The following is an 11163-nucleotide window of genomic DNA, read 5'->3' as shown; positions in this document are numbered from 1 at the left end:
CATCTCGATAGTAGTATAGTTGACCAATGGGACCTTAACATGCCAAATGTTCAGATTTTGAAAGAATTCATCTGGAATTACTACCCGAATTGCTAGATCCTCATATGGTGTCTATTGAAACTATATGAACATGATAAAAATATTAGTTATATACATAATATTAAATACTAAATATGAAACGACTATGTTATGTAAATATATTTTATTTAATACTTACATGCCCTTCCGACCGTTGGTTTAATAAAAGTTGTATATCTTCAAGAGTGGTAGGTATTCCAACATAACTCGTCGAATGGTTCCACCTAACTAAATAAATTTTTAGCATAAAATTATATTTTAAATCTATGTAATAATTATAAAATCTAATATAAATTTTACCTCGTTGTGAATTGGAATGTATATGGGTGGTTCACTCGAGGACGTAAAAATGGAAAGCGAAACCGAGCCCATAATTGTATTAGTGATAGGCAACCTCTGATTTTGGCTTTCTTTGGTGGCGTCACCCCGCACATCTCCCGATACAATGTTGCCAACACGACAGGCCACCAACTAAGTTCGCCAACTGCTCTAAAATCAACGAGTTTCAGCAGCTACCTTAGATGTACAAGGTTTCGTGACAAGTCTAGCATTAGATAACCTCCAATGATCTCAAGGATGTATGCCCAAGCATATCGTATTCTTTCTACTTCAGTTGAATCATTCCCTGGCTCCGAGAATGTGCCTCATAAACAACCCATCTCGATTCGACCTCCGTAAATATTATCTAGAATTGCACCCAAAAGATTGTAGTATATGGCTCCCCAATCAGCAGATTGAACGGACCCGGTAAGTACGGACCCATCCACCAGCAATCCCAATTATAACTGCACATCCTCCAAAGTGATGGTACATTCTCTGTATGGAAGATGGAATGTGTGCATCTCGGGTCTCCACGTCTCTATGAACGCGCTAATGAGTTTCGAGTCCAACTTTCACCCCCGGCCTATATTGGCCACGTGCCAAAAACCCGCTTCCCTCAAGTAATTTTCTATCAACGGTGATGGAGGAAAAGAACATATTACAAATATAACATTGTAACACTTGATTTACAGTGCTATAAAAAATTAATTAAAATTTAGTAAATAAAAAATATTAAATAATATTCAAAAATTGAAATTAACCCTTACCATTTTCATTTGTTCGACGAAGATATGTTTATGATCAAGACAAATTAATTCTTCAATCATTGCTAACACGATCAAATGTTTTTGAAATTATAAAAAAATAATACTAATTTAGAAAAAAAATTAAAAGAAATAATTAATTAAAAAGAGTTTGAGAAATTTAGGGAGAAATTTGAGAGCCTTTTTAGGAAATTTGGAAGAAATGTTGTGTGAAAAAAATAGGAAATAGGCTTTATAGTTTTTATTTTTTTGACCGTTGGACACCCCAACGGTTAAAATTTTAAATGACCGTTGGTAAAAAACATTGGCTAAAACGCATCCCTAAGGAAGCTATTTTGCCATGTCAGCAAAGCACGTCCACATCAGCGTGTTTTGTGCTGACATGGCAAAATCGCTCCCTCAAGCACACATTTTGTTGGAATTTCCCCCTAAAAAGCTCCTATGTGGACGCATTTTGGAGTTTTCAACCCATTCTTGAAAATAATGAAAAAAATAGCTCATTTCTGTAAATAAAATTGAAAATGAGCCTTTATTGGTAAAGTGGTCAGTAAACCAAGCATGACTCTAATTTAACATTTTTTATCTAAACCGAATTTAAATAGAATTTTAGACTCATTTTTTAAATTAAACCTGAACCTAAAAAATATACTTTAAAATTTGCATCCGCCCAACCCGGCTCATGAGATATATACCATACATTACTAAACATAAATTTCCAAAATTCATTTTGTTTAAGAAAAATAAGCCAACTTTTGCATTGCCATTATTTAATAAAAGACTTAATTCGTTAATTATAAAAATTAATATTAAATTCAGAATGAAAATCATTTTTTTTGGGTGATTTTTAGTATCAACTAGATTAAACTCAAGTCAAAAATAAAAATAAAAAATCAAACATTAATTTCTTTAACATGGCAAAATGGGTACTCCCAAGTCTGCTTATTACTGCCAAAATTTGCAGCAACCATATATGCAGATACCATGGCTAGATCGCCACAGTTACAGATTGGAATACCATTTAAATCTCTTAAAACTGCCTACTGAAAACAGAGTTCCTTGGCAGTATCATCAGCTTTCAGCTTATTGAAAACAGGGTTTCATTTTACTTTTATCCAGTTTATGAGAAAGCTTATCACGAATTGCCCTGGAAATATGTACCCTGCTATGGTACTATCCACTTGTTGCTAAGCCTATAAACTATACGTCCCTTGGTTGAATCATAATGATTCAATTCAACTCTTTAACTCTATCTCCAGCCTATACATATACGAAATTCTTACATATCTTCAAAGAAAGGTAACCTAGAATTAGATCTTTATTGTCTAAAACAACTCGAAACATACCATTGGGAAGTGACTTGGTGATTAAACCTTCATGTGTCACGAAAAACATGAAGAAGATGTTTTTAGCTGGATTCTGAATCCTTGTCAGGTGATTCTTCTTCCATGTATGGGTCCAAATTCGGACATGTGTAGCCATTGTACTGTTGAATGACCAAGACTGATGCTGTCACTGAGAAATCTGGTGCAATCAGCAAACTACCAACAGCTCCTAGTTCAGGGCATTCACTTCTCCTCCTTAAAGCTAAGGCCAGTTTACCCTCAGGCATTCGCCCCACGAGGAAAAGATTGGAGCGGTCTGCCCCACGGATTGCAGCAATGATTTCGGTGACATTTCGGACAGCTTTTTCTTCGTATCTAACGGAATCATCCTTTTGTAGATTCCTAAACCGAGATAGAAATTCTTCAGCTGATGACTTTGTTTCGATGCCAGCATTTTCTTGCATATTAATTGTAGAAATTTTTCCAATGGTCTCAGGTTCCACTACAAAGCAAATGATGTTTAAACTGATACCAGGGTGTTCGGCCATTCGAGCTCCGTAAGCAAGTGCTTCGCAATCATCGGGACCCCCGAAGAAGAGCACTGTTATCAAGTAAGAAACATTGCTTGCAGATACATGGGTGGTTCCACCGAGGCCACGATCAACTAGAATTCCGACAGAACAAGGTGCATGTTCAAGGACCCTCCGGTTCACCCACCTGAAGTCTGTCCGAGTAGTTTCAAAAGAGCCATCTACTCGCTGGTGCTTATGGAATGGAAGGATTATGATTGCAGCTCTCTTGCTCTCAGCAGTTGAACATATATCCTCATGCATGTCAGCAATTGAAGAGATTGAAGTCATTGATCGGACAGTTACTTGACTCAGTTGTTGGAAAGCCTCGAATGCCACAACCACATGGTCAGAATCTGAACGCCAACCCTTACTCCAGAAGGGAAGCCCATTTTTCCTTGCCTTGTGTACCATTAGTATAGCCGATGATCTCTCCGACAACTCCATGAGATGCAGAGCATACACGGACAGTCCTTCACGCTTCGCAACTCCTCGTGAAGCCTCAAAGAGATTGATCATTGATGGTATATTTCTTGCACTGTGAAAACAGGCCAATATTCTTAGTTGAGCATCTGAATTTTTTCTTTCAATGGTCCTATATTTGTAGTCCGTTTTTCGCCTCGCAGGCTTATATACCGCCATAACAACTGGTGTGGTAATGAATGTAGTGAAGAGAGCCATTAGAACCATAATAGCAAATGTTTGATCATTCAAAACCTGAAAGTTCAAACACCGAAAAATGCATCATTTATTTCATAAAAAGAATATAATGAACAATGACCTTAATGATGACCACTAAAGAAAGAAAACTCAATTCACCTTTCTATCCTTCCCAATGTTGAGAACAATCAGTTCCACCAACCCTTTTGTGTTCATAAGGAACCCGAGTGCGAGAGCTCCACGAAGAGGCACTTTGCAACAAAGGGACACCACAACAGTCCCAATGATCTTCCCGAAACATGCTGTAAAAATCACCAAAGCCAGAAGACCCCAGGATTGGAGCCCTTGAATTGTTGCAATATTTGTCTTCAGTCCACTTGACACAAAGTACAATGGCAAGAACAGACCAGATACAAGATCCTCGACTTTTTCCACAAGAGCATGGGCAAATGGCCCTTCCTTTGGAAAAAGAACTCCAACCACAAAAGCACCAAACATGGCATGAATTCCAATGGCATCAGTTACGAACCCAGCTGCAAGAACAACAGCTAATGTAGCACATATGTATATCTCTTCTACTGGTTCGCCTTCATGGCATCGACGAGCCATCCATTTGAAAATTGGTGGTACAATGAGAGCCAAACAAATGACAAAAACACAACCAGACAAGAAGACCCAAAGTGATACAACAGGAGAAGTGTTGGAGCCAGATAGGGCAACAGCAAGAGCAAGTAGAATCCATGCAGCTACATCATTAACAGCTGCAGCTGACATGGCCATTCTTCCAACATCTGTGGTTAAAAGCTTCAACTCTGCTAGAATGCGAGCTAAGACAGGAAATGCAGTGATAGAAAGAGCAACACCCATGAATATAAGAAAAGCCGAAGCATTTACACCTTTCGATATAGTTTCTCTCAGTAAAAATGAAGAACCGATTCCTAATGCAAAAGGAAGCCCTATACCAGCAAGGGCAATTGCAAGGGCGGTTTTCCCAGTTTGCCGCAGGGCTTTGGGATCTATCTCCAGGCCAGCAAGGAATAAAAAGAAAATGAGACCAAGGTTTGCTAAGGTATCCAATACAGTGAGACTCTTGGGAGGAAATATAGCTTCTAAGTAGCTCTTGCTTCTACCCAGAACAGATGGCCCAAGCAAAATTCCTCCCTGATACATGAGCAAAAAAATATAAATGATGTCACTATCAATTAACCATAAATTCTAATGAATGAAAACATGTTTATCCGATCGACACATCCACTGGGAAGCCAAAAAAACAAATGAAGCCTTTCTCAGATCAACATGTTCCTACCGCATGACATGTATATAGCTGTTCTAAACTTTGCATAAGCTTGTTGGTCGCTTGACCATCTTACACTTGACAAGAATATCTTAATTCAAAGTGAACAAGGAGGAGAAGGGAGAAGAACTAAAGCAACAGAACCTCATACTTTCTCCATAGTTCTACATCAGTCAGCAGGTATGCTAATAACCATACATAAATAACACTAAGATGGGAACTAATAAATGATTATTGCAGATGTATGAACATTGAAGAAAGAAAGGGACTCACGATGATCTCTGCAACCACACGTGGCTGCCTTATCGGCCTTAAAAGAACAGCGAGACCCCTTGTGAGTACAACCACCAGACATATCTGCAGAATGGCAAGAGGAAGTGCATAATCAAGGGGGTTATCACCCTGGAAGAAACCATTCGATGTAGCCTTCATCGGCGATGGACATTTCTGTCCTACACTAGTATTAGAAGCCATATTCCACTGAGACAACACCAACACAGACCAACACTTTACGCTTCAGTTCCTGCAATGACAGATAGCTTGTCAAACTTCAAAATCTTATAAAAGAACCTACACATCCACTGAGACTGTCCAAATAAGACATGGTAAGCTGGTAACAATATAAAAACTCCCCCTTCTCTCCTCAAAGAACGGTCAGCTTTTGTCATTCTCTTTTATCCATTGAAGTTGCAAGAAGTGAGGTCAGCACTAAATTCTCTTTCTCATATTTTAAGGTTACTACCTGAGCTTTAGTAGCTGCTTTATAACAAGAATATCCTCCTTATGGAGCTTATAGAAATCACACTACAACTTTAAATCATATCAAAAGGCTTAATATGGATTTTATTTGATGCATGCGTCCACAAAGCCACCATATAAAATAAACTACTAAGACAAAATGCCCAAACAACTCAACATAAAACAGTGTAGGATCAAAATATCGCTGGCCCACCAGATACCCATAACAGAGATGACTCTCCGCAACAACTTCATTTATTATCAAATTCAATTGTTTAATGTCAACCCACTACATGCAAATTAAAATACATTTGAATTCTCTGGGGAAAGTCATATTTTTGCCTCGAAAAGCTGTAAATGAAAAAGAATAGATATGAAACCACTGACTTTAAGGGGTTACTAAAAGTGCAGGCAGGACCCAAAAAAGTAACTAAAGACCAAAAAGCAATAGAAGGGAATCCATTTACCCCAAAATTCAATCGCCATTTTCCATGAAAACAGAGAAACAGGACAGAGTCCCCCCCCCCCCCGGAAAAAGAAAAAAACCATAGCAAAAAAAATAATGGGAAATACCTGTTTATCATGAAAGAATAAAAAAGTATCGAACTCTGGGCTTCAACTTCTTCAATGGAATCGAAGATTTCCAGAGAATGGTTCCTCTCTATATATTTATTTTTGCTTCCAAGTGGGGAAAAATGATGACGATATTTGAGATTTAGACGAACTCCTTTTAAAGAAGAAAAAAATTCGAATCTTCTACTTTGGGATCAGTCATCCACATACGAATTTATATGGAATACTATGAAGCAAAATTGTTGACTTTGAGAGGATAAATTGAACTTTTTTTAATAGGTCCTTGTATTTTTATATTTGAAATTAGTCTTCCTGTTTTTATTTTAAGGAATTCAATCTTTTATTTCTAAATTTAAAATGTAAATTTAATTGTGAATAAATTTAATTTTTAATTCAAGTTTATAATAGTGAATTCAGAAGTTTTTAGTGAGAGTTGAAATTACATTATAATTTGAAAAGTTAAAATATAATTTTATTATTTTAAAATTAAATATATCTTTTTTCATTTTTTTAGGAGGTGAATATATAATTTTATCATATATTAACTTAAATTTTATTATTTAAAAAAATGACTAAATGAAATATTTTCCTTTTGGGAGGGAAGGCTCTTGATTGCCCCTTTTAAATTTGCATTTGAACAACACCATTATTCTTTTGTTAGTCAGTTATTAAGTGAGTTTTTTTTATTTTAAAATATTACATTAATGAATTTAACTGAAGAATTTTAATAGTGTTAACAACTGGACTTAATTTTAAAATATGAAAAGTAAAGGGACTAAATTTCTAAAAATAAAAGAATAAGGACTAAATTATAAAATCATGAAGCATATATGGACCTAGAGCAGATTTTAACCTTTTTAAATATATACAGCTGCCTTTAGTTAGACGTAGACGTATCAGGTTCCTTGAGGTTGGCTGGATTTTTCTAATTACTATGTTTACATTTTCCTATTTTTGCAATATGGATTAAAACTTGAATTTTAATTTTCTAATTATTTTTTTATGTTTTAATTTTTAAATTCCACCGCCATACTAAATATTTTCTCTAAATACAATTGAAGAGGTATAATAATTTTCTAATTGTGCTTGTGGATTTTATTTTCTGGGAATAATTATCATTGAAATTTTATAATAAATTTTCATTTATGTAGTAAAAAATCTCTCGTGAGTCATGATTCCTTTCAATTTTAATATTAAATAAATTATTTGATTAAAAATAATTTATTTTATTAAATTTAAAAGTGAGTAATTAAGATAATAATTAATAATTTTCATCAATTGTATATAATTTAAAATTGAAGTTAATATTATAAAATGTGTAAATTTTAAAAATTAAATTTATTATTTTATTAATAAAATTATTTAAAATTGATAAATTGTATTCATTATTCTTAAATGCTCATTTTAGCTAATTTTTATCCATTTATTTTGGATAATAAAGAAGGTGGTTCAGATTTGCATAGACCTTAAGGATTATTAATAGCAAGATTAGCCATGAAATCTGCAAAACAGCTAGCTTCTCGAAAAGAAAAATATGGCAAATGATTTTTGTAAAAGTCGATTTTCTTCATTAATGTAGTCACCATATTTCGTTGGAATATTAGTCATTATTTATTATTTATTTAATGATGATATTAGATTTTGCTAATAAAAATTCACAAAGTGCCATATATTATTATCTGTAAATAAAGATATCATAATTTGATTTTGATGAGCACAATATGCCTAATGGATCGGCTTGTATTTATTTATCTTCGATAAAAAAAAAAAAACATATAATTTTTTTATTGGCTTTTTATGTTAGTTGGCTTCTTTAAAAGGTTTATGTTTTTCATGAATGCAATTACATGTAGGGTTTCATGAGAATGTAGAATTGGTATGATAGAATGAAAATAATATTTCTTTGTGTGTCATTTTCCTCAGATTAGAAATATGACGTCTGGTCTGTCTTTCCCATGCAAGGCACATCAGTGTCTAAATTTGAACCAATTTTCAAGGCTAGTGCATTATAATGATCATTTTGATTTTTTTTTAATGTGTATTTACTATTCAATTTTGGATTTCATTTTTGTTGGACTCACATTATTCGTATTTGAAAATATAAAAATTCTCTCAAACATTTTAAAATAAGTAAATAAACAAACATTTTAAAATTACGATGAAAAGTAAAATCTTTGGGTTTTATCTAAATAATTTTTTAAAAATTAAATATTGAAATAGGTTATCGGTTAGATTATATACAAAAATAGTATGTTTTTTGGGTCATACCTATCTAACAGGCGCAACCATTTTTTATATTAAAATATTTATTTTTTAAATAATTATTTTATTGGTGGCACCTTTCTCATAGGCGCCACTACTTGTATTTTTTTCCCAGATCAGTATATGACCCGTGTAGAGATACGAAAATAGTATGGGGGTAGGTGGCACCTATCTGGTAGGCGCGACTGGTGGAGCCTATCTTACAGGCGCTACTGGTGCTTAATTTTTCCCCTATATATACTCCCCCGAAAATTAAATAAGCAAAAGCCACAAAATTTAGCAGAACAGAAGTAAGAAGATAGGGAGAAGAAAGAAAGAAAGGAAAACAAAAATATAGATAATATATTTTAGTTTATTTCTTTTAAAATAGAATGTAAAGTTTTGTTAGTAATTTTATTATTTGAAAGTTATTTTATTAGGTTATTAATTTTGTTAGGTTATTAATTTTGTTAGCTTCTGAATGAAAAAGTTTGCATTAAAAATTTTATGTAACATTTTTGCTATTCGAAACTGTTTTGAGAATTTTGAAATTTTTTTAACAGATCTAGTATTGAAGATGGAAAATCAATTTTTCGTATGCGTTTATTTCAATGGAGAAATTTTGACAACAACGGTGGGATGTATATTGGACTGTCACAAACAAGCAGCAATGAGATTTAATAAAAATATTTCGTTTGATGATATGAAGGAAAAAATTAGTGAAAAAATTTATAGACGTTGTAGGAGAAGTGTGACAGCCCTAAAGTGACCCTAGTCGGAAAGCGGTTTCGGGACCGCTAAACCGAGTCACCAAATTATTTGAATATGATATTTATTGTCTAAAATATGTGATTATGACTGTGTGAAAGTTTTAAGCTTCGATTTAGTAAATTGCATGTGAATTTAGTCAATAGGACTTATGTGTGACACTTTTGAAATGTGATAGGTTAATCTATAAGGATCTATTAGTGCATGTAATCAAAGGGGTGGACTTGCATGTCAATTTCCCCCATTTAATTACTAGTGGCCAGCCATGGCAAAGGGTGATGGGCAAAACATGTCATAAAACATGTTGTGTTAATGGTTTATGTTAGAAATGATAAAATAATAATGGTAAGGTAAATGATGACAAAAAAAATGTGTGTGGTTGCCCCCGCCCCTCAATTGCCTTGAATGGAAGAAAGAAAACAAAAGAAAAGAAAAAAAAAATGTTCATCTTCTTCTCCTACCTCTCTCAAGCCGAAATTAACCAAGAAATGGAAGAAAGCACACCTAAGGCATTCGGCCATCTTGTGTGGGGGGAATTAAGGTATGATATCATGTGATTCTTTTGGAATTTTTGTGAAGTTGAGTTTGTTTTGGTGCTCATAACATGACCCATGTGTTAATTTTTGAGTTTGTGTTGCAAGAAACATTTGGTTATGTCCTTATATGTCAAATTGATGATAAATTTTGATATTTGGTGAATGAATATGGGTTTCGGTCATGGTAGATAACAAAGAATGTGGTTGTTGTTCTTGTTAATTTGGATGAATTTTGGTGGATAGGTGCTTGAATCAAACAAATGATCATGTGTGTACACTAGGTGCTAGTTGAGAAGAATCGGTCACTATATTGGAGGCCATTGCGAATATGAGTTTAGTTATTGAGAGGGATGAATGTGTTTTGAGTTGATGGAATAAAAGAATGCTTAAAGATGTGTCACAACAAATTATATGTTAAGCTAAGGTTGTTAAATTATCAATCTTTCTTCCTAGCGGAATATGTGTTTATAAAGTTGAGTTGTTAAATAGATTTTGAAGTTAGCCCATGCATTTATTTTTGAATTTAAGAAGAATGATACATTCGACTATGCTTTGATGTGCTTGGATTGTTGTTCATTGAGTAAATGATTGAGGAATGGTTAGAAGAATTTGAATGCTAAACTAGTTGATTTGTTTGATGATATATATATATATATATATATATATATTCGCAATGGGATAAAATGTGTATTAAGGTAAGTTTCATGGTGATTATGCTTGTGATGTTGGGTTAATATTCGCATTGAGTAATGTGGGTAAGGTGATTAATCGGCTATGAAATTAGCTAAATTGAATAGGTATGTTTAATGATATGCTTAGTATAATGTATGATTTTATAACTCGGTTTGGTATTGAGATAAAGGTTAGATGTATGATTGGATTTTGGTATGTGTTAAATTGGTCAATCAAAGATTAAATGATATGTGATTGCCAAATGTGATTGTTAAGTGAATAATATTAGTTAAGTACTTAAGCAAATCTATTGTTTTACTTAAGCTTAAGAGCAAAGAGGATCAAAGTCGGATACGGGAAAAGAGAAAGTAAACGAATAGCCGTGGACATCTAATCGTCGACCACTTCCGAGGTAAGTTTTAAGCGATTAAACGTTGAGTAAATTCAATCATAATAGGACATAATGAGTTGATTTAATAAGATATGATATGGCCATGATATGTCTTAAACTCAAATGGTAAGTTCATAAGTGTTTGGACTTGGAAATTTAAGAGCAAATTGTAATAATTTGCTTGGACAGCAGCAGTAATGTGATTTTAGAAAATCACTATAAATTGTTGGTGTGGA

The 11163-nt window shown here is 33.7% G+C and overlaps 1 protein-coding gene across 1 annotated transcript; it reads right to left on the bottom strand.

Moving 5' to 3' along the window:
- Positions 1-2180: 2180 nt before the first annotated feature.
- Positions 2181-6604, bottom strand: LOC108479914 (cation/H(+) antiporter 18-like). Its single transcript, XM_017782764.2, has 4 exons — positions 6320-6604; positions 5282-5531; positions 3874-4875; positions 2181-3771 (listed from the first exon to the last, which is right to left on the bottom strand). The coding sequence occupies exons 2-4, from the start codon at positions 5480-5482 to the stop codon at positions 2569-2571; spliced, it is 2406 nt and encodes an 801-aa protein (XP_017638253.1). The 5' UTR covers positions 5483-5531; positions 6320-6604; the 3' UTR covers positions 2181-2568.
- Positions 6605-11163: the final 4559 nt, after the last annotated feature.

This window comes from Gossypium arboreum, chromosome 1 (assembly GCF_025698485.1).
Source record: "Gossypium arboreum isolate Shixiya-1 chromosome 1, ASM2569848v2, whole genome shotgun sequence".
NCBI classification, from domain to species: Eukaryota; Viridiplantae; Streptophyta; class Magnoliopsida; order Malvales; family Malvaceae; genus Gossypium; species Gossypium arboreum.
This window is presented reverse-complemented; position numbering and strand designations above follow the sequence as displayed.

Bases quoted from the DNA above. Each gene is read 5' to 3' on its own strand.
- LOC108479914 (XM_017782764.2), bottom strand. From the start codon at position 5,482: ATGGCTTCTAATACTAGTGTAGGACAGAAATGTCCATCGCCGATGAAG. The intron at 4,876-5,281 runs GTGAGTCCCTTT...CTCATGTATCAG, and splicing joins GTGTGGTTGCAGAGATCATC to GGAGGAATTTTGCTTGGGCC. The intron at 3,772-3,873 runs GTGAATTGAGTT...TTGAACTTTCAG, and splicing joins ACATTGGGAAGGATAGAAAG to GTTTTGAATGATCAAACATT.